A 22,101-nucleotide genomic window follows, 5' to 3' on the forward strand; every position below is an offset into this window, starting at 1 on the left:
TAGCTTGTAACTGACAGGGGCAGACACAGCATGTTCCTATATTTAAAGATTTTTTTGGGCTTTCATTGCCTTTAATACAGTGCAGCTAGAGAGTGACACGAAGCAAAGGGCCACAGTCTAAAAATTGAACCCAGGCCACTGCAAAGGACTCAGCCTACATGGGGCAGACACTCTACTCGCTGAGCTAGACACAGCAATGCAAACTCAGGTAGTGCCGATGGTGCGTCAAAGTCTGCTTCCCCGTCGTTATGTGTTTCTAAACGTATCCTCATACAATGCGGTTTGTATGAACAAATTAGCGCCCCAGAAATGGCATTACATACTTGACATATAGTTACGAAGGCTACGTTTATGCAAGTTAAGTTACTGTGGTTAGGTTTGGGGAAAGAAAAATGGTGACGACGGACCGAGAGTCTTGTGTTTTGTGACCCATCCACCACCCCAACCTCAGCCCATTGTTAACGTGATCGCAGCTTTCCCAAACATGAGGGTTAAACACAAATTACCAGCACATGATTACACTGGATATGTACGAATTAGGTGCATCGCTTTTCATAGGGAAACGTACAAATAGTGCATGACAACAGCCTGGTGTTTCCCATATTAGACAGCATTTGGCTTTTGTATTAGTGACACACCTAATCTAGATTGTCCAGCGTACATTTAGTTTAGGGAAACACACAGACACGCCCCCTTCTATAGAAGAATGTGAAAACACATCTCTGGTGACAAGCTTGGCACAGACACAAATTAAGGTCAGACGTTTTAGGGGACAAAAGCATAAGGAAAGCTTATTTTTGAGTGGAGGGGAAATCTAAGTGTTACTGATGCACCCTGATTTAGTAAATCACTGGTCTGAAACTAGCAAGTAGTCAAGAAGAACTTAGAAAGGACTTAGTGAAGGATTTATGAATTGCTGGTGCACCACAGTCCTGTTCTGTTTCCTGCCCTCGGTCACCTTACCTACAGGAAACACACACACACACACACACACAGCTAACAACCTCAACAGAGTTCAATGTGCTGCATTGTAAGGTAATGTGAGTCCACCATATAAGGCATTACAGATGCTAACACATGCTAACAGAACGTCAGCGCTACTTTATCAACAAGCCTGAAACCAAACAGAAACTTGTTCAACATTTGTATCTGATCAAAGCTTTTATAGTCTGTTCCTGTGTGTGTGTGTTCCTGTGTTCCTGTGTGTGTGTGTGTGTGTGTGTGTGTGTGTGTGTGTGTACATTACAAGTGTTTAAATATGAGTGTGTTTAAGTGCGTGACTCATTCATTCCTGGGAGTTGCAGTGCCTTTTCCAATAGCACAAATCATCCCACCCTGGATGCACACACACACCCACACACACACACGCACCCACACAGGCACGGGCACACGCACGCACACACGCACACACTGTTATAATCCAGATCAGAGGTGTGTTTGGCTGCAGGCTCCTGCTTCTCTCTCGTAGTCTCTCTTCTCTCTTGCTGAATCTTTTACCCCCCATCTGTTTTTAATCTCTCAGCAAACATTCAGTTCTCAGACTCAAGCTTTTATGAAGAGCTGAACTTTAGTAAAAGTTTTATACGCGACCAAAACCGACCTACTAACAAGTATTGCGTGTGTATCAAAACCTGATATGTATCTTTTTTTCTCTGTGCCTCAGAGCTCCATTGTTGTCCAAAAAACGACTAAAAACGCATCTGAGCTGCACTGCTGCACTGTGTGACATGATCCTTCATCACCACAAACACATACACTGTAATTATTTTGACTCAGTCCCACATACACCCTCCTGCTGCGACAAACACTCACTAGAGCACCATATGTGGATTAATCCGCTGCTAAAAATAGTCCCCAACAAATGCTCTACTTCCTCCTGTTTGAGTAACATTTGCTACAAAATACAGTGACCAGCTGTTTTAGGAAACTACTGAGACTTTTTAAAAAATGAAAGTATACATTTGTGAATGTTTATAGATTTACATCTTCAGGAGGAACCAATGAACTTGGAGAGAAGAGCTAGCACATTGTTGATTTTGGTCTTTGGTCTGATCAAAAGCTCCAGAACAAGTGAGTAATTGGACCGTGGGTAGAGTATGTTTTATGCACCGCTGTTCCCAAAGTCAAGAGTGAACTGTCAAGCTCAATTATTCTGTGATTATTAGTTTATAATTTTCTAAGATTCTGATATAAAACACGAATAGCTGAACAGATGTAAAAAATAATGTGACTTTCAGAGCATCGTCTTATATTTCAGGCAGGTGGGGTGACGACATTTCCTGCTGAGGAAAAAGCTGAACATGATGTGGTGACATCGTTCAGGAAACAGCAGAGGAAACACGACCCTGACCTGCTGATCCCAGGTCAGAGCTACAAATCTCAGCTCACAACTGAACCTGCTCCAACAAAATGAAATAGGTTAAATTTTCCAAATGAAAAGCTACATGATTATTCCTCATTATATTATAATTTTATATTTCTAAGTGTCATTAAGTGTTTAAAATCATTTCACATTAACAATTAGGTCTGAAATTGAGTGGTTGAATAATCAATTACACGATTGTCAGAAAATAAATCAACAGTTTTCAGAAATTATCATTATTCTCTGGTTCCAAATACTTTCCTTTGTTTACATCTTTGTAAACTGAATATGTTTTTGCTTTTTTTTCCCATTTGACAGAATGTTCTCAAATGTTGTCTGAACACACGCAAACATTCAAGAACAAAAAGAAATAATAACATAAATGGTATAAAGGCCGAGCTAACCTCTGATTAATGAAATCAATTATACTTGCATAACTCTACATTTAAGGAACAGTGTGTAAGATTTAGGGAGATCTGATGGCGTCTAGCGGTAAGGATTGAAGACTGCAACCAGCTGGAACTTCTCCTGATTAGATTTCCTTCAGTGTTAATTTATTCATTGTTCAGGAGGTTTTTACCAGGAGCCTAATTGTCCGCAGAGGTCTCCTCCTCTCCAAAACAAACGCACCAGGTGATTAAAACCGGTAAAAACACTGAATAAAGCAGTTTGATGTTACAAATCAGTGTTTGTCTGACACTGGCATGTCGCAGACGGGCCATTAGCATAGCACCTCCTAATATCTAATGTCTGTATCTCAAAAAATGTGTTAAAATGTTGTTAAATGTCGGTCTGTCTCTCCCAAACCCCAAAATTATGTCATCTAATGTCTTGTTTTGTACTCACGCCAAAGGGTTTTAGTTCACTGTCATGGGAGAGTGTGTAAAGCTGTCGATATCTGAACGTAAGAAGCTGCAGTAAGAGTATTTTGGGGTACTTTTATAGTACTTTTCTATGAAAAATGACTCAAACCGATTAGTCGACTACTAAAATAGTCACAGATTATTTTAATAGTTGATTAGTCATCGATTAGTCGACTAATCGTTGCAGCCCTTATGATCACATCATTCCAGTTTCAGCCTCTTTACATTAGCTCCCAGTATGTTTTAGAATAGGTTTTAAGTTTTTACTGATTCCTTTGAAGGCTCTTCATGGTCTCTCTCCCAGCTATATGGCTTACCTCTCAGTGCCGTACACATCTATACTTTAAAGGTCCTTAGGCAGAGGTTCTTGTCTGTTCCAGAGGCCCGGCTGAAAACTAAAGGGAACAGAGCGTTTGCTGTCAGGGCCCTGAGGCTCTTGAACAATCTGCCTGAGAAAATCAGGTCGGCCGAGTTGGTGATCTCTTTTAAGTCCCTTCTTAAAACATACTGTTATCTTAGAGCCTTTCCTGATTTTTACTATAGTTTTGAATTCATTCAGACTGTCTTATATTTCCTCAGTTTTTATACACCAAAGTCTTTTTATCAGTTCTCCTAAAAGTACAAACACTTTGTAACTTGAAAAGCGCTTTATAAATAAGGATTATTATTATATTATAAAGGGTTTTTTTGGGGAGCTTTTCTTTATCCGCTGTGAGGGTCCAAGGACAGACGGATGTCATATGCTGTAAAGCTCTCTGAGGCCAATTGTGATTTGTGATACTGGGCTTTATAAATACAACTGAATTAAATTAATTTGTGCTCTCTGATAAGTTAAGATCCAGACATTCTGGAGGTTTTTTACCAGGGGCCAAATTATCTGCAGAGGTCTCTTTCTCTCCAAATCAAACAGATCCGTTATCTAAACCAGTAAAAACACTGAATAAAGCAGTTTCACATTAAAAAAGAAACAACTCAGTGTTTTTCTGATGCTATCGTCACGGAAGGGCCGCTAACTAAGGTGGCTGATGTGAAAATGACTATCTAGAGCCAGTATTTAGTTAGCTGTTAGCTGTTTCTAGCTACCGTAGAAACAAAGCAATGCAACATGGCAGACTCCATAGACTGCTCCCCGAGTAGAAATAAATGGCTCATTCTAAGGTAACAAAAACATGATTCTTATTTTCAGGTGATTATACACTAGAGAAACATATTTATTGTATTATATTCCATTTATGCCAAAATATCCCCCTTAAATCCTACACACTAGACCTTAAAATCCTCCAACAGTGGACCCTAAAGACAAAGAAACTGGCCAGCACAGAGCCGATCATGACCACCACCCTGCATATATCTTGGTAGCTTCTTTCAGTTTCCCAGCCGAAAACTCACTTTTACATTGTTCTGTGTTTTTATTACACTGTAATAAATCATGGGGTTTGACATAAGCTATCAATTCTTGCTGGGTTTATTTCTACACACAGAACTTTCACATTCAGACTGTGGAGAATGGACTGAATCTGGGTATTAATGTTATTTTCTTCCCAAAGTCTGTCAGAATTAATTTTAATGATCTGAGACTGAATAACGTCCAAAAAGGCTTAAGTGCAAACACATAAGCAAAATCCAAAAACAGTTTTGTCTTCAGTTTCTTGTAATGAAAATATTGTAACGCTCTGGAATGCTGCTGATATTTCAATCGATCAAAACTGTATATAACCACACACACAGAGACACACACACACACACACACACACACACACACACACACACACACACACACACACACCTTCTGAACCAGCAGTGCAGCATACTGCTGGTAGAAACATGACGATTAACAAAGCAGCAGAACAAACATCTTCATTGTCCCCCAACAGCAGCAGAACCACATTCCTGTAAAGATCAACACACGACTCCTCAACTGTTATTATGACTGTATGGAAGTGTTCACACGTCGGACATTTTACTTCAGCTTTTATTTTAAATGTTGGGACTTTATTAAGGTTATTGTAAAGTAAAAACACCACTTGTTACTATTTTTATATTAATAATAAATCAAAGGAATCTGTGTCCCTGGTCGAGCTTTTAGCCTTTTCTAACTTCCAGTTTTGTTTGGTTTTCTGGCACATTTACCATTTATTATTTACAGATGTTTTCATTAAACAAGCTTTAAAAACCCACTGTACTCTAGAGCAGACAGACACAGTTAGAGACTAACTGGTGAACACAGTGGAGAATTTACCAGCTAAAGAAACAGATATCTCTTTCAGGAGTTGGTAGAGACCAAAAACAGAGATAAAAGAGAGAGACTATTACACTTAAAATCATCAGCTGGACACAAACACGACTCTAAACAAATGATAAACCTGCTCCGTAACTGCTGGATGTAAAAGTAGTTTGATATAAATGATAGTAAGTTATAATACTGTACGTGTTTTGGTCATACTGTTGAAGCGGCCTTATGCCCCCTAGTGGCAAAAACAATTTATTTAATGTGGCTTTAAAAAGTGGGTAAAAAACACTAGTTTCAACAATTAGTCAATTAATGAATAAGTTGATTGACATGAAATTAATATGCAACAATTCTGATGATTAAATAACAGTTGTAGTCTTTTTTTAACGCAAAAATACAAAATATTTGGATGTTCCTGCCTCTCAAACGTGACATAAATGATAGTAAACAGTATATTTTGGCTTACGACCATACTGCAGTTAACGCCGATAACAGGATGGCTGCAGCATAGAAGCGTAATTGACACCATTAGCTCTGTCAGCACTGTTGCTGTTGTTAGCAACTGACTCAGCCACCTCCATTTTGAGAACTGTGTGCAGACAATCTCATCCCAGATTCTGAATCGCAGATAAGTTCTGAATATCACACACAGCTCCTTTAACAACTCTGTAATCTTTTACTTACTATTGTGATGGATTCTGGTTCTGATGAGCAGGTTAGGTTTATAGCAAATTATTGGATTTACAGTACGTTACAGTACATTTACAGTAGTAAATATTTATATTGTGATACAACATCTCATGAGTCTTACCCATTCAGGGACTGTCCAGGCCTAATGGGAGCTTTTATTGTTACATGTTGGCAATATAATTATTGTTTCATCTTTTTTTATATCTTTTTGTTCAGATGCAGCAGTAGATATCTATTAATCTGAAAATATGGACAGATATACAATGAACATTATACTGATATTGAGTGAAAAATAAATCAAACCAAGTCAAAGTTGGAAGTGAGGCATGTGACAGTCAGCTTTGTGTAGTTGTTGAAATGTGTCCAGAAACTTGAGGGTCACTTGACACATGCTTGAATACACAGAGAATGTAACTGAGTGAGTTACATTACACTAAACAAAGCCTGAAGGCAAGTATCCCGTGTAGATGTCTGTAACACTGTGAAAAGAGCCAGTCTGCACAATAAGTACTTTTACTTTTGATACTTTTAGTTAATTTTGGTAACACTGTTTTTTAACTTTCTAACATTTTGAACTGTGACTTTAACTTGTCTTCAGACAATGGTATTTCTACACTAACTTGACTTCAGTGGAAGAATTACTCAGATCTTCTACTTAAGCAAAAATAGCAACGTTACAGTGTAAAAATACATGTAAAGGTCCTGCATTCAAATCTTTACCGAAGTTTCAGCCTGAAAGTAAAAGTGCTCATTGTGCAGTATGGCCCATTTCAGAATGAATATATATTACTGGATTTTAATTGATGATGCAATAATGTGTTAATCAATAAAGTCTTATCATTATCTACAATAATGCATCATAATTAATTTGTATCATTAATCTGAATGAAAGTTACTGGGGATGCACAATAATATTGGCACACCGTTGATAATGCTCAGAATTTGACTTTAAAATTTTTATCATTTATTTATTTAACCTTGAATTAACCAGGAAATCCCACTGAGACTGAGAATCTCTTTTACAGGAGAGACCTGGCCAAGGTAGCAGCCGATCAAAACACATTTGCAACAAATACAACATATAATTTTAAAAAATCCACAATAAAACAACAACTATTCAAACATAGTGGCCTCTCAAGGAAAACAAGCACATGTCTCTGTCACCACATTCTTTATGATGCTCTTAAATTGATCAATGAATATAAGTATATTTAATTTGAGATCCTTTTGAAGATTGTTCCATTTTCAAGGTACAGAGTTAAAACCTGGGTTTCAATTAGGGCCGCCACTAACGATTATTTTCATTGTCGACTAATCTGTCGATTAATTCTTCGATTAGTCGACTAATCATTTCATCAAAAAATGTGTTAAAATGTTGAAAAATGTCGGTCTGTCTCTCCCAAACTCCAAAATTACGTCATCTAATGTCTTGTTTCATACTCACACCAAAGGGTTTTAGTTCACTGTCACGGGAGAGTGTGTAAAGCTGCCAATATCTGAACGTAAGAAGCTGCAGTAAGAGTATTTTGGGTACTTTTATAGTGCTTTTCTATGAAAAATGACTCAAACCGATTAGTTGACTACTAAAATAGTCAACGATTATTTTAATAGTCGATTAGTCATCGATTAGTCGACTAATCGTGGCAGCCCTAGTTTCAATAAAAAGCAACTACTTGGAGGAAATATTGGAATCTGCCAACATGCTGATAATATCAGTACGTCATTGGGATTGGCAAATATCGGCTTTAAAACTAATCAGCCAACTTGCTTTTTTCTTTTTTTGCATAATAAATGAATATTAAATGCATTGAAAAGCATTCTGTTCCATGTCTCCATCTGCTAGTGGGCAATCATGATAAGAGTATACATGCATAATATGATGTTAATTCCACAACAGAAGAGACTTAATGATCACTAAAATTAGGAAGGGAAAAAGTGGATACCGTAAAAAAACTTCAATTAACAGCCTAGTTCAAATTAAACACCTAGTCCCTTTCACTAGCTCAGTGTGGCTTCACATTGTTTGCATGACCTTTATTTTGACAAATAAAGGTCTGTCTCAATTAGACGCCTGGTTTGGTTGCCGAGCTGTTCATTTATATGGAAGTTCTTTGGATGTGTAAGACAGGTTGTTGGCTACCCACTTGAGCGAACGTTAGTTAGCTGTTTAGAACGCACATAAAAATATAAATGTTTAAACTTTTGTCAATATGGAGATGCTACACACCGTTAGCTCATTTAGGTTTTCCATAATTCAATAGTCCAGTTTATTTTACTGTGAGCACCAGAGAAGACCGTAATTCATTCAGATTTACTGGCGTGACGAAAACAAAATGATGGCTCCCTTTCTCTGAAGCTGTCATTAACTCAGAATATGCGTCCATTCTTAATTACCCAGTATGCTGGGTGCCGTAATCCTCATAACGCTCTCTCTGATCCCTGTCAGAGCTGGATCAAATTAAAGATTTGTAATTGATATGTTATCCAAAGCCTAATTTATATAAGTAATATTCAGACTGATTCATACTGAGCAATGGTTTTGCGCAAAAGGAAATAAAGGCCTGTCCCATATAGACGCCTGTCCCTATTACAAGCCTGTTGACTTCATAATTGAAGCAAATAATAGCCTGGGCTACTAATTGAAGTTTTACGGTATATCGGTATCAGTCATCTGTCTAAAAATTTGTTACACATCAGCATATCGGATATTGGAAAAAAAAATCCAACATTATGCATTCCTAAAAGTAACTTAAGTTATCAAGTAAATGTAGTAATGTAAAAAGTGCAATAATTCCCTCCAAACTGTAGTGGAGAAGTATAAAGTAGATGAAAATGAAAATACTCAAGTACAAGTATCTCAAAATTGTGCTTCAGTAAAGTACTTGAGTAAATGTACTTAGTTACTTCCATTCACTGGTAGGATCAGTATGCAAAAACCAATAAATAAACATGATTTTCCACACCAAGCTGCCATGTTGAAACTGTTTACAGCTCTCTGTGTGTGTGTGTGTGTGTGTGTGTGTGTGTGTGTGTGTGTGTGTGTGTGTGGAGACTACAAGTCACTCTCGGGCAAACTTGTGACTCACAGAGCAGCAGTAAAACCTTTTTTCTTCTCTGTCTAGGACACAATATGTGTCAGGGTTAAACTTCTACACACAACTTATAGAAAGTAACAGACAGACACACAGTCAGACAGTCAGACAGACAGACAGGCAGGCGGTGGAAGAGTTAACTCCCTGTCTGTCCTCCTCACATTCTTCTTCTCTTACTCTAACAGAAAACGCCCATTTTTAATTACATATTTTCCCTTTTCTTCACCATAAACCTGCAGAGACCTGATGTTTCCCAGAGCAGCTGCTCACCTTGGACCCCGCTGACATCCATCACCTGCCTGCATCGGGCTGCAGCTCCTCCCGACGATCACAAACAGATCCACAACCAACTCACTTCTAAACAACAAACACTGACACAAAACTGTTTCCGGCTGCTGTCACTCTTCCGGTGTCAGAAAACAAATAAACTTTTCCTCTTCTGTAATGAGTCCAGAGACAAACTTGAGTGCAGAGATTGAGGCTGAAAAACAAACTGTGAGCCGCTGAGAAAATCTTCCTTTCATGTAACCGTCAAGCGCGAGGAAGAGCGGTTTGGCTGTCTTCCGGCGACGCCTTCAAAATAAGAGCCGTTGAGTTACTGTTCATTTTTGAGGTCTCAGATTTTTTTTTTGTTAAAGCAATAGAAATACATAAGAAGAGAAGTATTACATAAGAATTGTGAGCAAAATGTACTCTAAGTATCAAAAGTAAAATTACTCACTATGCAGAATGGCTCCTTTAACAGTATATAAGGGACTGTTCTTTATTTATCAGAGGAGGTGGTGGCATATTTTTCCTTGAGTCTGCCTGAGTGACTGGCTGTGGGCTCCCCGTTTCCACACAGCAGTCAAGTACAGTACAGTTCATTTCCGTATGCTTTTTTGTTTCCACTGTGAAAAGTTGTGGATGGTACCAATAGAACCGTTCTGTATACCGTCCCCATGTTTGGTCCCCCCTCTGTTGGGGTACCTAGCACACAGATCTGGTACTAAAAGGTGGAGCTGTGAACACTGCAGTCTGATTGGTCAGTAGAGGACGGTCACTCTGCTCAGGGCTGAGTTGTGTCTGGTTTTGAGGCTCATGTAACCACTGTTCATACTGTGGAGAGTTTTATTAGTAAAATGTAGGCCTAACTATAAATGAAAGGATGTTTTGCTGCCTCTCACAGCAGCTGGAGTCTGAGAAAAAAATAACTTCACTGGGCCGACTGCTGGTGACTTTTAAGGTGGAACGTTAACTTGTAATGTTACTCAATGAATGAGGTGACAATGTGATTCCATCAGCTCACCTTGAATTTCGATGTAACAACTTTGACCATCACTTTAGTTTTTATATGACATACACTTTTAGCAATGAGTGGATCTTCAGTTGTTCCTATGTATTAATTTCGACCTGGTTATGTCAACTGCATATTCTAATCCTCACTTGGAGAAATAAAAAGTGTTGTGGGGCGTTGTTCCTGTGGGCTTTGGCAACACTAAACCTGTGAGCTTGCCTGAGAAGGACTAAATGCACAAACCTGCTATTTTTTTTTTTTTTTAAAGATATTTTTTGGGCCATTTTGCCGTTAATGGACAGGCCAGATAAACATGAGGGTGGGAGAGAGAGAGGGGATGACATGCAGCAAAGGCCACGGGAGAGAGAGAGGGGATGACATGCAGCAAAGGCCACAGGCTGGATTCGAACCTGGGCCACTGCGGCAACAGCCTTGTACAAGGGGCGCCTGCTCTATCCACTAAGCCACCAACGCCCCGACAAACCTGCTATTTTTAAATATCCCATGGAGAGAGACTCTCACTGCAGCCTGTTTTATTTTGTTCTGAAAATGTCAGTGTTCAGCCTCGTTCTGTGGACAAAAAATGAGGTGCAGACTTCCATCTGTGTCACCGGTAATGAGGAAATACAGTGAGTGCTGGACGGAGCAGTGAGTGACAATAACTCCGCCCCAACAACCCCAACTCTGCTGGGGTCTAGGTACCATGTCTGAAGGGTTACTTTGGTTCTAGAGGTACCATACTGAAAGAGTTTGGTGGAAACGGGGCTTTAGTTGCACAGCAGGTAAAAACATACATAAAAAAAGACACCAGAGAACATATATATACTCAATAACAATGCTCATCGACAACAACCATCAGTATCAACAACACTGTCATCATCATCACCATCACTCATGATCATAACAAGAGCAACAACCAGCTAAAAGAGCAGCCTCAGTACTAAGTTTGACTCGTCCCCTGTCCTGCATCCAAAACAGAAATGGTAGTCGGAATGAAGGAGCACTTGAATCTGTTACTCCTAACAAGGGGAAACCTGAGCCAAGAGCCAGAAGGCAAAAACTGAACTCAGAGGATAAGGGGCAGGAGCTGTCAGAAAGGATGGCTTTAGCCTTCCTTCCTATCTGTTTATAAAACAGGACAGATAAAGTACTCTGTTGTACTCCCAAGATCTTGCTACTTGATTTCACTGTGCTACTTAGTGCATTTTTGGACCTGATGTTGAGATTCCCAAACCAGCAGAGAAGAGAGAAGGTCGAGACAGACTCAATGTAACATCTGTAAAATGGGATCATAAGAGACTTATGGATGCAAAAGTTACGACAGTTTCCTTCAGCAAGAAAGACATTGCAGGCCTTTCTGCAGGAAGCCTCAGTGTGCCAATTAAACTTCAGTTTGTTATCAACTATAGTCCGGAGATATTAGATTTTTAAAACTTACCCTTTGATGTTTGGAAGTTAAATGTTAAAAGTTGGAGATGAAATCCTGAAGTATAAAAAGCATACGTTTCTGGTTATGACAAATGTTGTAATTTTGGCTATTTTAAAGAAACCATTGTATGCCCCTCCCTCAAGCCAAAGTCCCTCCCCAGCACTATATTAATCTGTTTTCATCACTTGTTAATAAATCGCAGAGAATTTTAATGAAATTTAACTCAACTCCAAGTCTAAATCTTACAATACTTGAGTAAATGGAAGACTAGGGGTGGTTGGCACAGTTTTCACTCTCTGCCAAAAGAATTGATAAATGATTAGTTGCAGCTGCACTCCAAACAGTGACAAGACCTGTGCTTTTATTTTGAAGGCAGACCCATGCTGAGCTGACTTGTGCCTTTGAGCCTGAAGGTCTGTGAGTTTTAGAGGCTTCTGTTGTTTTAGGCATTATCGCTTCGCAGCTCACACACTATAGAGCTGTCTGCTGCTTTCTGTGTCACTGAAGTGTGTGTGTGTGTGTGTGTGTGTGTATTCTACTACAAGAAACTAAAACTTGCTTGTCAGCTTGAAGCAGATGAGAGACTATTACCAGTCGTAAAGCAATATATATAGTGTAGTGGAGTATTTCTGGTTACCTGACAAACTACTTTTAGAAACAGCTTTGTAGCTTGCAGCAATTTACAATATGTGCATGAGTTTATGTTTATGCTTCATATTGCGAGTAATTTTGTTAGTACGAGGTATGGAGGTTGTCGTAGTGGTGCTCAGTGAATAACCTAATACTGAACACCACAGAACCAAAGGAGATGATACTGGACTTCAGGAAGAGGCGTGAAACAGATCTACCCCCCTCTGCTTTAACAGAGTATATGTGGAAAGAGTGAAGACTTTTAAATTCCTGGGATTCCATGTTTCTGAGGATCTCCCCTGGTCACCCAACACCACAGTGACAATAAAAAGAGCACAGCAGAGAGTTCACTTCCTCAGAGTGCGTCCTCACATACTGCATGTTGGTGGTGTACAGGCTGCACTGCTGCAGATTAAAAGGCTCTGCAAAGAATCATCAAACATCACCAAAGATCCCTCTCACCCTGGTCACCTACTCTTTGAACTGTTGCCGTCTGGCAGACGCTACAGAGCTGCCAAAACATGAACCACCAGACTCAGAGACAGTTTCTTTCCCACAGCCATCAACACACTAAATAAAACAAATAAATTAGTACATATTGCAGTTTTATCTCTCACTGAACACCCTGTGTCATTTGTTTCATGTTGTTTGTTGGCATCATTTGAGTGTCACAACTAATGTTGTTGTATTCCTATGCAATGACAAGGCTTTCTATTCTATTCTAGTCATCTGGATTAAGTATCTGCATAAAGCATGCTTGTTATTTTTATCATGAAGGCTGAACAGTCAGAGAGTTAATGAAAAAAACAAGGGCAAAAAAACAAACGTTTTATTAGATGGATTTATCTATTTCCTACATTAAGGTACTATAAAACAGTACATTTCTATAAAATGTAGAAAGAATAATGAAACAACAGTCTAACTATACAAAACTGAAGCAGAACAGACATTTCCAGGAAAAATAAAAATACTATTTACAAGTTGGAAATGCTGAATCTTCCCTTCCAACAACTGCAGATAAACCAGGAGCCGTCACTCTGCCTTCAGCAGAGACTCAAACATTAACGTAGGGACATAAAAAAAGACTTTATAAAACCTTTAACACAGTTGGATCCAGATTAAGAAACAAAATGACTGCAGCTGCCGATGATAAAAACAATCAATAACTGACAGTCATAGTGTTCTACATGTGTCAGATATTAAATAAGTTCATGGGGTCAATAATTGAGAAGCGTAGGGAAGCTCATTTGCACCAAAAAAAGGAATTAATAAAATAAGAATTCTCAGCTTTAGTTAAAATAATTACTAAGTCACAATTTTGAGACAATTAGAAATTTTTAGGCCAAAATTTTTCTAGTAAATCAAACTTATTTTTAATTCATCTTAATTTTATAATCAAAGTTGAGAATATTTACTTACTTTTGGGGAGACTAAAATATTATCTTATGACATTAACTTTGTATCTCATAATTTTCACACAGTAAATCAAAAATGTGACTTCATTTTATTGACAACATTTCATGTATTTAATTTGTTCTGGCAGAAATGGGCTTCCACGGCTGCATCTTTAAAGTGATTTAGTATTTTTTACAACTTTTCATAATGCCCTCATCATCGCTGCTTCCTGCAACAATGTTAGAAAAGGATTACAAATGAATACACGACTATAAATGTAACATTAATATTCAATACTTTAAAATATGTAACCACAAGATTAACAATGTAACCACAGTATTCAATACGTCGTGGTGTACGAGTGGCGGCACCAGCTGAATGCGTTTGACTTGTATGTTATCAAATTCAATAAAAAACTAAATTCCAATTTAACACATACTTCACACAACTCTTTCATCATATTACATCACATTAGCAGGTTTTAGTACATGTTCGACAGTTCTTTAACAGTTGTCAATATTCTTTTACACTTCAATGATTTAGGATTAGGCCATGGTCGTCATGTTACTTGCTGCTTTGAGGACGAGTCAACAAATATTTAGAGGACATTTCTATGTTTGAAACCTTTTAAATAGAGTTTGCTATTAAAACACTTAGAAGGAAAAACCTGCTCATTAAAATCCAATGCATGTTAATAAAATGTTCTTTTAAAACTGCTCTTCCTAATATGAAAACTTTTTAAGGGACAGCATTCATTAACAGGTCTGCATTTTGCCCCCCAAAGTATTTCATGTATACTTGGTTTTGGTCCTAAATGTTGGGAATAATACAAAAAATATCCTCTCTGTTGGAATGTTGCCTCATTGTCGACGTCGTTAGGTGTTGATACATTCAGCAGCTTTTGTTGAAGAATCTTTGATCTCACTGGATGTTGTTGCCGGGGAGCATCTTAACATGTTTGTCTTCCTGCTTTTCTGCATCAGAAAGTGCCTGAACATCGACTCATACACAAGTCAGCTGTCCATCAGTAAATCAAGACGCAGTGCTGAGGCAGTCTTTGGTTTGAGCTGGTCCGCTCTGCCAGCGTCTGGAGATCCAGTCCTTCAAAACTCATCCAGGCAGGGCGACCAGCGGGGCGAACAAAGTACCTTAGTTACCAGGGGACAAGTGGTCTAGATGCAGTACCATAGTTACTCAAACGTAGTGTCCTACAACTCAGTGGTTACTGTAGTCACCAAGGACTAGTGTTCTGGACACAGTCGTTACAATGATTACCAGGGAGTGGTGTCCTAGAACTCAGTGGTTAATGTAGTTACCAAGGATCAGGGTTCTACAACGCAATATTTACCAGGAACTAATGTTCTTAATGCAGTGGCAACCATAGTTACTAGAAAGTAGTTTTCTAAAACTCAGTGGTTACCATAGTTATCAAGGACTAGTGTTCTAGACAGAGTAGTTACCATGATTACCAGGGAGTAGTGAGTGGTTACCTTAGTTACCTGGGCCTAGAGTTCTATGACACAGTAGTTACCTAGTCTGCCAAGATACAATTTTGATGCCATGCAACATGATTCATGGGCCTGTGATCGATACGAGACGATATCATATGCTGATTTATCACACTCAGCTCCAGCCGAAGCTGCCACCATTTGTCTGTTTTTGCTTATGTCTATAAAAGATAAAAACAACACAGATAATTGTAAAAACTTGTTTCTGGTTGAGTTTAGTTTTCTTTGAATTGACTCCACTAACACACATAAAACAGCACATGGGATAAGTTAGTCGTCAGGGCTTTCTGCCAGAGAGCCCGTTCTGGAAGAAATGTTTTCATTTTCACCCAAACCATTATCTCTTTCCTAAAACTATTGAGCCATCTGGCCTGAAGCCCTGAAGGCAAGCCTCTCCCCACAGCTATAAAAATTAATGTTTTCACTTTGCATCAGTGATTAGGGATCGCTGACCATTGAATTGATACATCGATCATGATGGATGGATCACTACACCCCTAGTGGTTACCATAGTCACCAGCGACTCGTGTTCTAGAACTCAGTGGTACCAATACTTGCCAGTGTCCTCTAACTCAGTGGTTGCCATAGTTACTACAGACCAGTGGTCTAGAGCACAGTCATTGCCATAGGTGAACCACTGCAGTGCCATTAAATGTCCAGTTTCATTTCCGTGGCGATGGGATGACAGCACTATTAAGAGATGATTCAGGTCCATGACCAATACAGTTTTGGCCCTGTGATGACATCACTGGGCTGGTCCTCCTTTGATCGACAGGAGGTGTCACCCCTACAATGATGCCACAGGTGTGAGTCCGTCACTGTGCTCCAGGTGGTGATGGTGGTGAAGCTCAGCTTTACAAACTGTGGCAGCACTGCAGCGGAGCGACGTCACAGCGGGCGGCTCCTCGTCACCTGAAAGTTACACGGCCAGGTGTGAGTGACATCATTTATTTTGCCTTTCTTTAAAAGTCACATGAGGAAATGAGATCTGAATTTGTCACATGACATGTAAGTACAGCCGGCCTTACCGAGCCCAGAAGAAGATGATTCGCTGTCTGCCAGGGAGGAGGAGTCCGCCTGGTCATGTGACAGTCCCTCCATTAGAGGAATGGAGAGCTCTGAGGAAGGGACAGATGAATCATAGATGCCCGAATCACGAGGGGGCGGGAGCTCTGGAGGGGAATGGCGACCTTCTTCCGCCTGGGTGAGGACAGGGCACACCCCATCCTGGAGGATGGAGGGAGCGGAGGACGAGGACGACTCTTCAGGTAACAGTCCAGATATTCCAGAGGTGGACCTTCAGGAGCAAAAAAACAGCAGTAGTCAGACTGACATGTGGTCTCATATTATCTGCTGTGGAGTCCAAACTATTTTGACTCTAACCAGGATGTGACTCAAGGTGGGGCTTCATGGCATGGTATAAAAAAAATAGACATTCAAGTGTTGCTTTTATATTGGAGTTGCCCCATAAAGGGATCACACTATGTCCAGGAGGAGGAGGAATGATAACAGTGATCAATAAAGCGGGATTTAAATTTGTGCACCAGCTCTATGCAGAGCCTACGAAATGGTTTCAGCTTATAAAAATAGACAGGAGGTCTGTGTCACCGGGACATGTGGTTACATTTTTGGGGAGGTGCACGTCAGGCTATGGTGTAGGGTACGGCATCGAGTCAACATAGAAGTTTAAATCCCGCCTAACTCCTCCAGTGTACTTACAGGGATGTGAGGACTGCATCAAGATAAAACCTGAAAAAAATCTGAACCTCTCCTTTAAAAACCAAAATATGACTCACAATTAGCTTTAATAAAACTATGAAACACGTCAGTGGTATTACACCTTAAATTTACCTTGAAGTGGGTCCCAGCATTGACAGAGTGCAGTGTGGTAGGTCTGGACTAGGACAGAGACCAGGACTGGGACAGGAACCTGGACTGGGACTAGGACTGTGGCCTAGGTTAAGGCTGGGACTGGAGCCAGGGGCCAGCAGGAGCATGTTCCTCCTCGGCGCTGCCTCCCCACCCTCTAGGGATGGCGTATTCACCACCACCTCATTCAGCACCAAGCCAGAGTCAAACCTCTGCTCGGGTAGAGATGAGGACGACGGGCAGGAGGGCTTTGGAGGAGGACTTGGAGCCGGGACAGCAGGGAGAGGAGAATGTTTTGAGGAGGAGGCAGATGAACCTCCTGAGGGAGCCAACTGCTTCTCAAACCAGTCGGGGTTCTGGCTGATGTGCTGGTGCATGTTGCAGATGGAAACGTAGAGTGAGCGTCCGGACCGACTTCTGAAGTAGTTCCTCCTGGAGACCATCAGAGGCTGCGACTCTCGATCTGACAAACTGGACTGACTGGAATGGAGCCGACTGAAGAGCTGGGGCAGCTGGTCCATCAACTTGAACCTGAACACAGGACAGAAAATGACTGACTGATCAGGCTACAGGCTCAAATTATGTCAAAATTAAATACCAGTTTTTCTGCTGCAGCAGGTCTGAACATTGTGGAGAAAATATGTGAAATGTAAAACATTTTTAAATAATGTGATGCTTTTATGGTATGTAATAAAATAAAGATTTAAGTAAACAAATTCACTGCATCTCCTTATCATACAAACTGTAAGAAAGAAGATCTTTGTTAAATTATGTTTTCTCTATCGCTGCAACTAAAAATTATTTTCATTATTGTGTAATCTTCCAATTTCTTAACAGATCTATCGCTGTCAAAAATGGTGACATGTATGTTTAGGGCTGGGGTTTTTTTTTTGTTGAAGGTGTTTCTGTTATTTTGTCCTGAGTCGTTATGGTTACCTGGGAGCCAGACTCAACATGGTGGGGATGTCATTTTCTGTGGAATAGTCGAAGTAAATCGTCATGTAGCGGTTCAGCTCCTGAGCTCCACCCCCTTCGCTCTGCTTCGCCAGCCGCAGCTTCTCAGCGATCATAGCCACGCCCACAATGAACAGGTCACCACCTGATCCACTGATCGGAGAGCTGCTGCTGCTGCTGCTGCTGTTACTGCGGCGGCTGACTGGTGTCTTCCCTCTTCGGCTCTTCTTCTCCACGTAGTAGCTGCAGGAAGAAAACGGAGCCGGTTAGAAGAGAATACAACACAAGGAAGTACAACACAAGGAGAGATGGCAGGAAGGACAGAAGAGGAAACACATAAGGGAAGATGATGGATCAGCCAATTGATGTCTTAGTCTGGAGAAGACTGAATCCTAAATCTGTGGATCACCCAATACATTTTATAAGGTGTGGGTGAGCCTATCCTTCAGTTGAGATTATTCTGTTTAAGGAGCTATAATCGATATTTTTATATTTATAAAAACTGAATGTGAAGCTCCCCTCAACTTAACAGAGCATGAAAGAGAGGTTCAGTTCATTGCCGATCTGTCTGTCTGTGTCTTCACTCTTTTGGTTCACTCTCACCACTCTCATAAAGTTGTTTTTAGCCACAACAGGCAGCTGTTTTTGACATGAAAGCTCTAAAAACCCTCTGTAGCTGGTGAACACAACAAAGCATTTAGCAGCTAAATAGACACCAGGAATCAGTAGAGACCAAAACCAGAGCTAAAAAGATATAAACTCACAAACACAACTCCGAATAAAAATAATGTTTTTGTAACTGCTGGGTGTGTAAATAAACAACTGTTCGCTAACAAGTTTGTCATATAAACTTAAAAGCTGTTGATATGTCAGTGTTGTGTGTTTCTGCTGCCCCCAAGTGGCAAAAAAGCAGTTATTACGAGTTTAAACTACTGTTTCCTTGGTTACACAGTTGAACGGTTACACTCACAATATACTGTTTGTATGTGTGCATGTGTTTATGGGTAAATACGTGTGTATCTATGTATGTATGCATGCTGTGTGTAAGTATATGTTTGAGATTAACTATTATAAAGTGCCTATGGACAAGCATTTGTATTTAATTACATAACACAGATTTGTTGATTTACATCTGGATACTCAACCTGCTTTGCCAGGGGGCCACTTTTGAAAAATGGCAGGAGGCCAGCAGCCAGTTGATAAATAAACATTAATAATAAGTGTATTAATAATTAGTCCAGGGGCACCCTCTAGCTCACTGGGTAGAGTGTGCACCCTATGTAGGCTGACTTGTAGGCAGGCCACAAGTTGAGTATCACTGATTTACATCCTGAGATGCCTGATGTGGCATACTTTGCATGAAAATGTATTTAATGAAACATTCTGGCTAATATACACTTACTAATAGTAATAGTGATAATAATAAATACTATTATTTTCTTTACATAAGTAAGGAAAGATATTTAGAAAACTGAGGATACCACTACTTTTCAGCAGAATCTTAAACCCCTGTTTTTTGTTTTTGAGAAAGCTTAATTAAAATGTGTGAGAGGAAGGAGAGAGGGAAGCAGACTGGGTCAGTATGAAGAAAGTATAGAAGGGCAAAGGAAAGAAAAGATAAGAAATAGGAAACTAAATAAGACATGTTAAACAGCTGCATGTAAAGGGTTTTTGATAACTTGATTTACAGGTGTCTTCACCTATCACCCCCATTCGTTTTTTTTCTTAACTTCCTTAACTCCTTTTAATGAAAGGATATCTAATAAAACAATCAATAACTTGTGAGTAAATAACTCATTGGTAAAATATTACTTTTTTTTCCTGTGGAGACGTTTTTAGATATTCTCTACATATTGTTTTAGCAGCCTCTAGTGGCCACTGGACAAACAGCAGCTGGTGCATTTTTAAAAACATCACCAGTGGTTTGGACACAGTAGAGAGATAGAGTACCGTAGGCCTTTGGAACAGACGGTGATGATGAAGTTGGCTTCATCCAGCTGTCTGCTGAGCCACGACATCTGACCCTCTTTGCACATCTCCAGGTGCTCCCACAGGTCCAACACAACCTAAACACGAGTGAACACGGATTTAACAATGATACTATCTATGATTTAATGTTTCCTCCATATCATTCAGCCTCTAATTGTCTCACCTCACAGTTGCAGAAGTCCTGCAGGAAGTAGGCAAAGCTCTGGATGACGCTGGTGTGTTTGGGACAGTCTCTGTTGGAGTAACAGATGAAGACTTTGGGGCGGGGCCACGGACGCTCTGTGTTCAGTGCTGCACTGTGATTGGACGACTCGCTGCTCTCCTCGTCCAGCTGGCTGTAGATGTTTTCTGAGAGGAGAGGAGACAAATGCATTGCAATAATGTTCACATACAGAGCATCCTTGAATGCACCAACAGTTAGAGTTTCAGAGTCCCTGCAGAGTGTTTACGAATCTCAAAGATCCGTAAAGCTATGATGTTAATTAAAACAAGCACTGTCACCTGTGCTCAGTGCTCTCACCTTGCTGTTTCTTGCGGCACATGACGGTGAAGAGAGTGGCGAAGGCAGACATGATGACCAGAGGCACGGTGATGGCCATGGCACGGATAGGCCCCGCCCAGGGTGAGTGGACTGGAGTTGAAACAAAAGCACCCAGGATGAGACAAAACAATCAGCTAATTGAAACGCCTTTAAAGCAGCAGCATGTAACACTGTGTGTGTGTGTGTGTGTGTGTGTGTGCGTGTGTGTGTAAGTGTCTCACCCTGGCTGACATGGTACTGACTCTGCCTTCTGGTTGTGTTACTGTCGTCTCTCAGCTGACAGAAAAGAGGATGGAGCAGAGGAGAGAAATTTTATCAAGTCAACATGTTAGGACATGGATTTGAATTCTTCGATCAAGATTTTTTTGTTTGAAAATCATTGCGTTTTAATCCATAAATACAGGTAAGAAGGAGAATCCAGTTCAGATCTGATAGCTGACAGGTGCTGCGTTTATGTACCTCTATAGTGTAGGTCCCTGGAGTGACGTCCTGGAGGATGCATGTAGTTCTGGGCTGGTTCATGTCCTGAAAAAAGGACAAAATCAACAGAGAAAGAAATGAATTCCCTAAAGAGAAATTTATAATGGAAAATATGACTTTTTCCCTGAGGTTTAGAGGAGCAATAATCCTCAGAAAATTGGAGAAGTGGACTGTTTCCATTTCAAAAGACATGGACGCAGCTTCATCGTGAATGTCTGGACAATAAAAGGACATTTAACGCATGGATGCATGATCACTTAACTGGTGTGCCCCCACATGGTGTTTGTTTTTGTCTACACCGCGTTCCAAATTATTATGCAAATTGTATTTAAGTGTCATAAAGATTACATTTTTTGTTTTTCAATTAAACTCATGGATGGTATTGTGTCTCAGGGTTCTTTGGATAATGTTCCACATTATTAAGCAGACCACCATTTTCAAGCAATATGGGAAAGAAAAAGGATCTCTCTGCTGCTGAAAAGCGTGAAATAGTTGAATGCCTTGGACAAGGTATGAAAACCTTAGATATTTCACGAAAACTTAAGCGTGATCATCGTACTATTAAGAGATTTGTGGCTGATTCAGAGCACACACGGGTTTGTGCAGATGAAGGCACAATGAGGAAGGTTTCTGCCAGACAAATACATCGGATTAAGAGAGCAGCTGCTAAAATGCCATTACAAAGCAGCAAACAGGTATTTGAAGCTGCTGGTGCCTCTAGAGTCCCGCGAACATCAAGGTGTAGGATCCTCCAGAGGCTTGCAGTTATGCATAAACCTTCTATTCGGCCACC

The 22,101-nt window shown here is 40.1% G+C and overlaps 2 protein-coding genes across 3 annotated transcripts in view; both read right to left on the reverse strand.

The window, feature by feature from the left end:
• The window catches only part of arhgef3 (Rho guanine nucleotide exchange factor (GEF) 3), a 45,945-nt gene extending 36,190 nt beyond the window's left edge, over positions 1-9,755 (reverse strand). For both annotated transcript variants that reach the window (XM_050039090.1, XM_050039089.1), the window contains exon 1: positions 9,508-9,755. In XM_050039090.1, coding sequence (XP_049895047.1) covers positions 9,508-9,542 — 35 coding nt within the window. In that variant the 5' untranslated portion in view covers positions 9,543-9,755. The remainder of the gene's footprint in view (positions 1-9,507) is intronic.
• Positions 9,756-13,371: 3,616 nt separating this feature from the next.
• The window catches only part of il17rd (interleukin 17 receptor D), a 41,117-nt gene continuing 32,387 nt past the window's right edge, over positions 13,372-22,101 (reverse strand). Inside the window, exons 8-16 of the mRNA XM_050038676.1 lie at positions 21,288-21,353; positions 21,050-21,104; positions 20,808-20,918; positions 20,451-20,635; positions 20,249-20,364; positions 18,281-18,541; positions 17,327-17,875; positions 16,504-16,772; positions 13,372-16,387 (exon numbers count right to left, since the gene is read on the reverse strand). Coding sequence (XP_049894633.1) covers positions 16,263-16,387; positions 16,504-16,772; positions 17,327-17,875; positions 18,281-18,541; positions 20,249-20,364; positions 20,451-20,635; positions 20,808-20,918; positions 21,050-21,104; positions 21,288-21,353 — 1,737 coding nt within the window. The 3' untranslated portion in view covers positions 13,372-16,262. The remainder of the gene's footprint in view (positions 16,388-16,503; positions 16,773-17,326; positions 17,876-18,280; positions 18,542-20,248; positions 20,365-20,450; positions 20,636-20,807; positions 20,919-21,049; positions 21,105-21,287; positions 21,354-22,101) is intronic.

This window comes from Epinephelus moara, chromosome 24 (assembly GCF_006386435.1).
Source record: "Epinephelus moara isolate mb chromosome 24, YSFRI_EMoa_1.0, whole genome shotgun sequence".
NCBI classification, from domain to species: Eukaryota; Metazoa; Chordata; class Actinopteri; order Perciformes; family Serranidae; genus Epinephelus; species Epinephelus moara.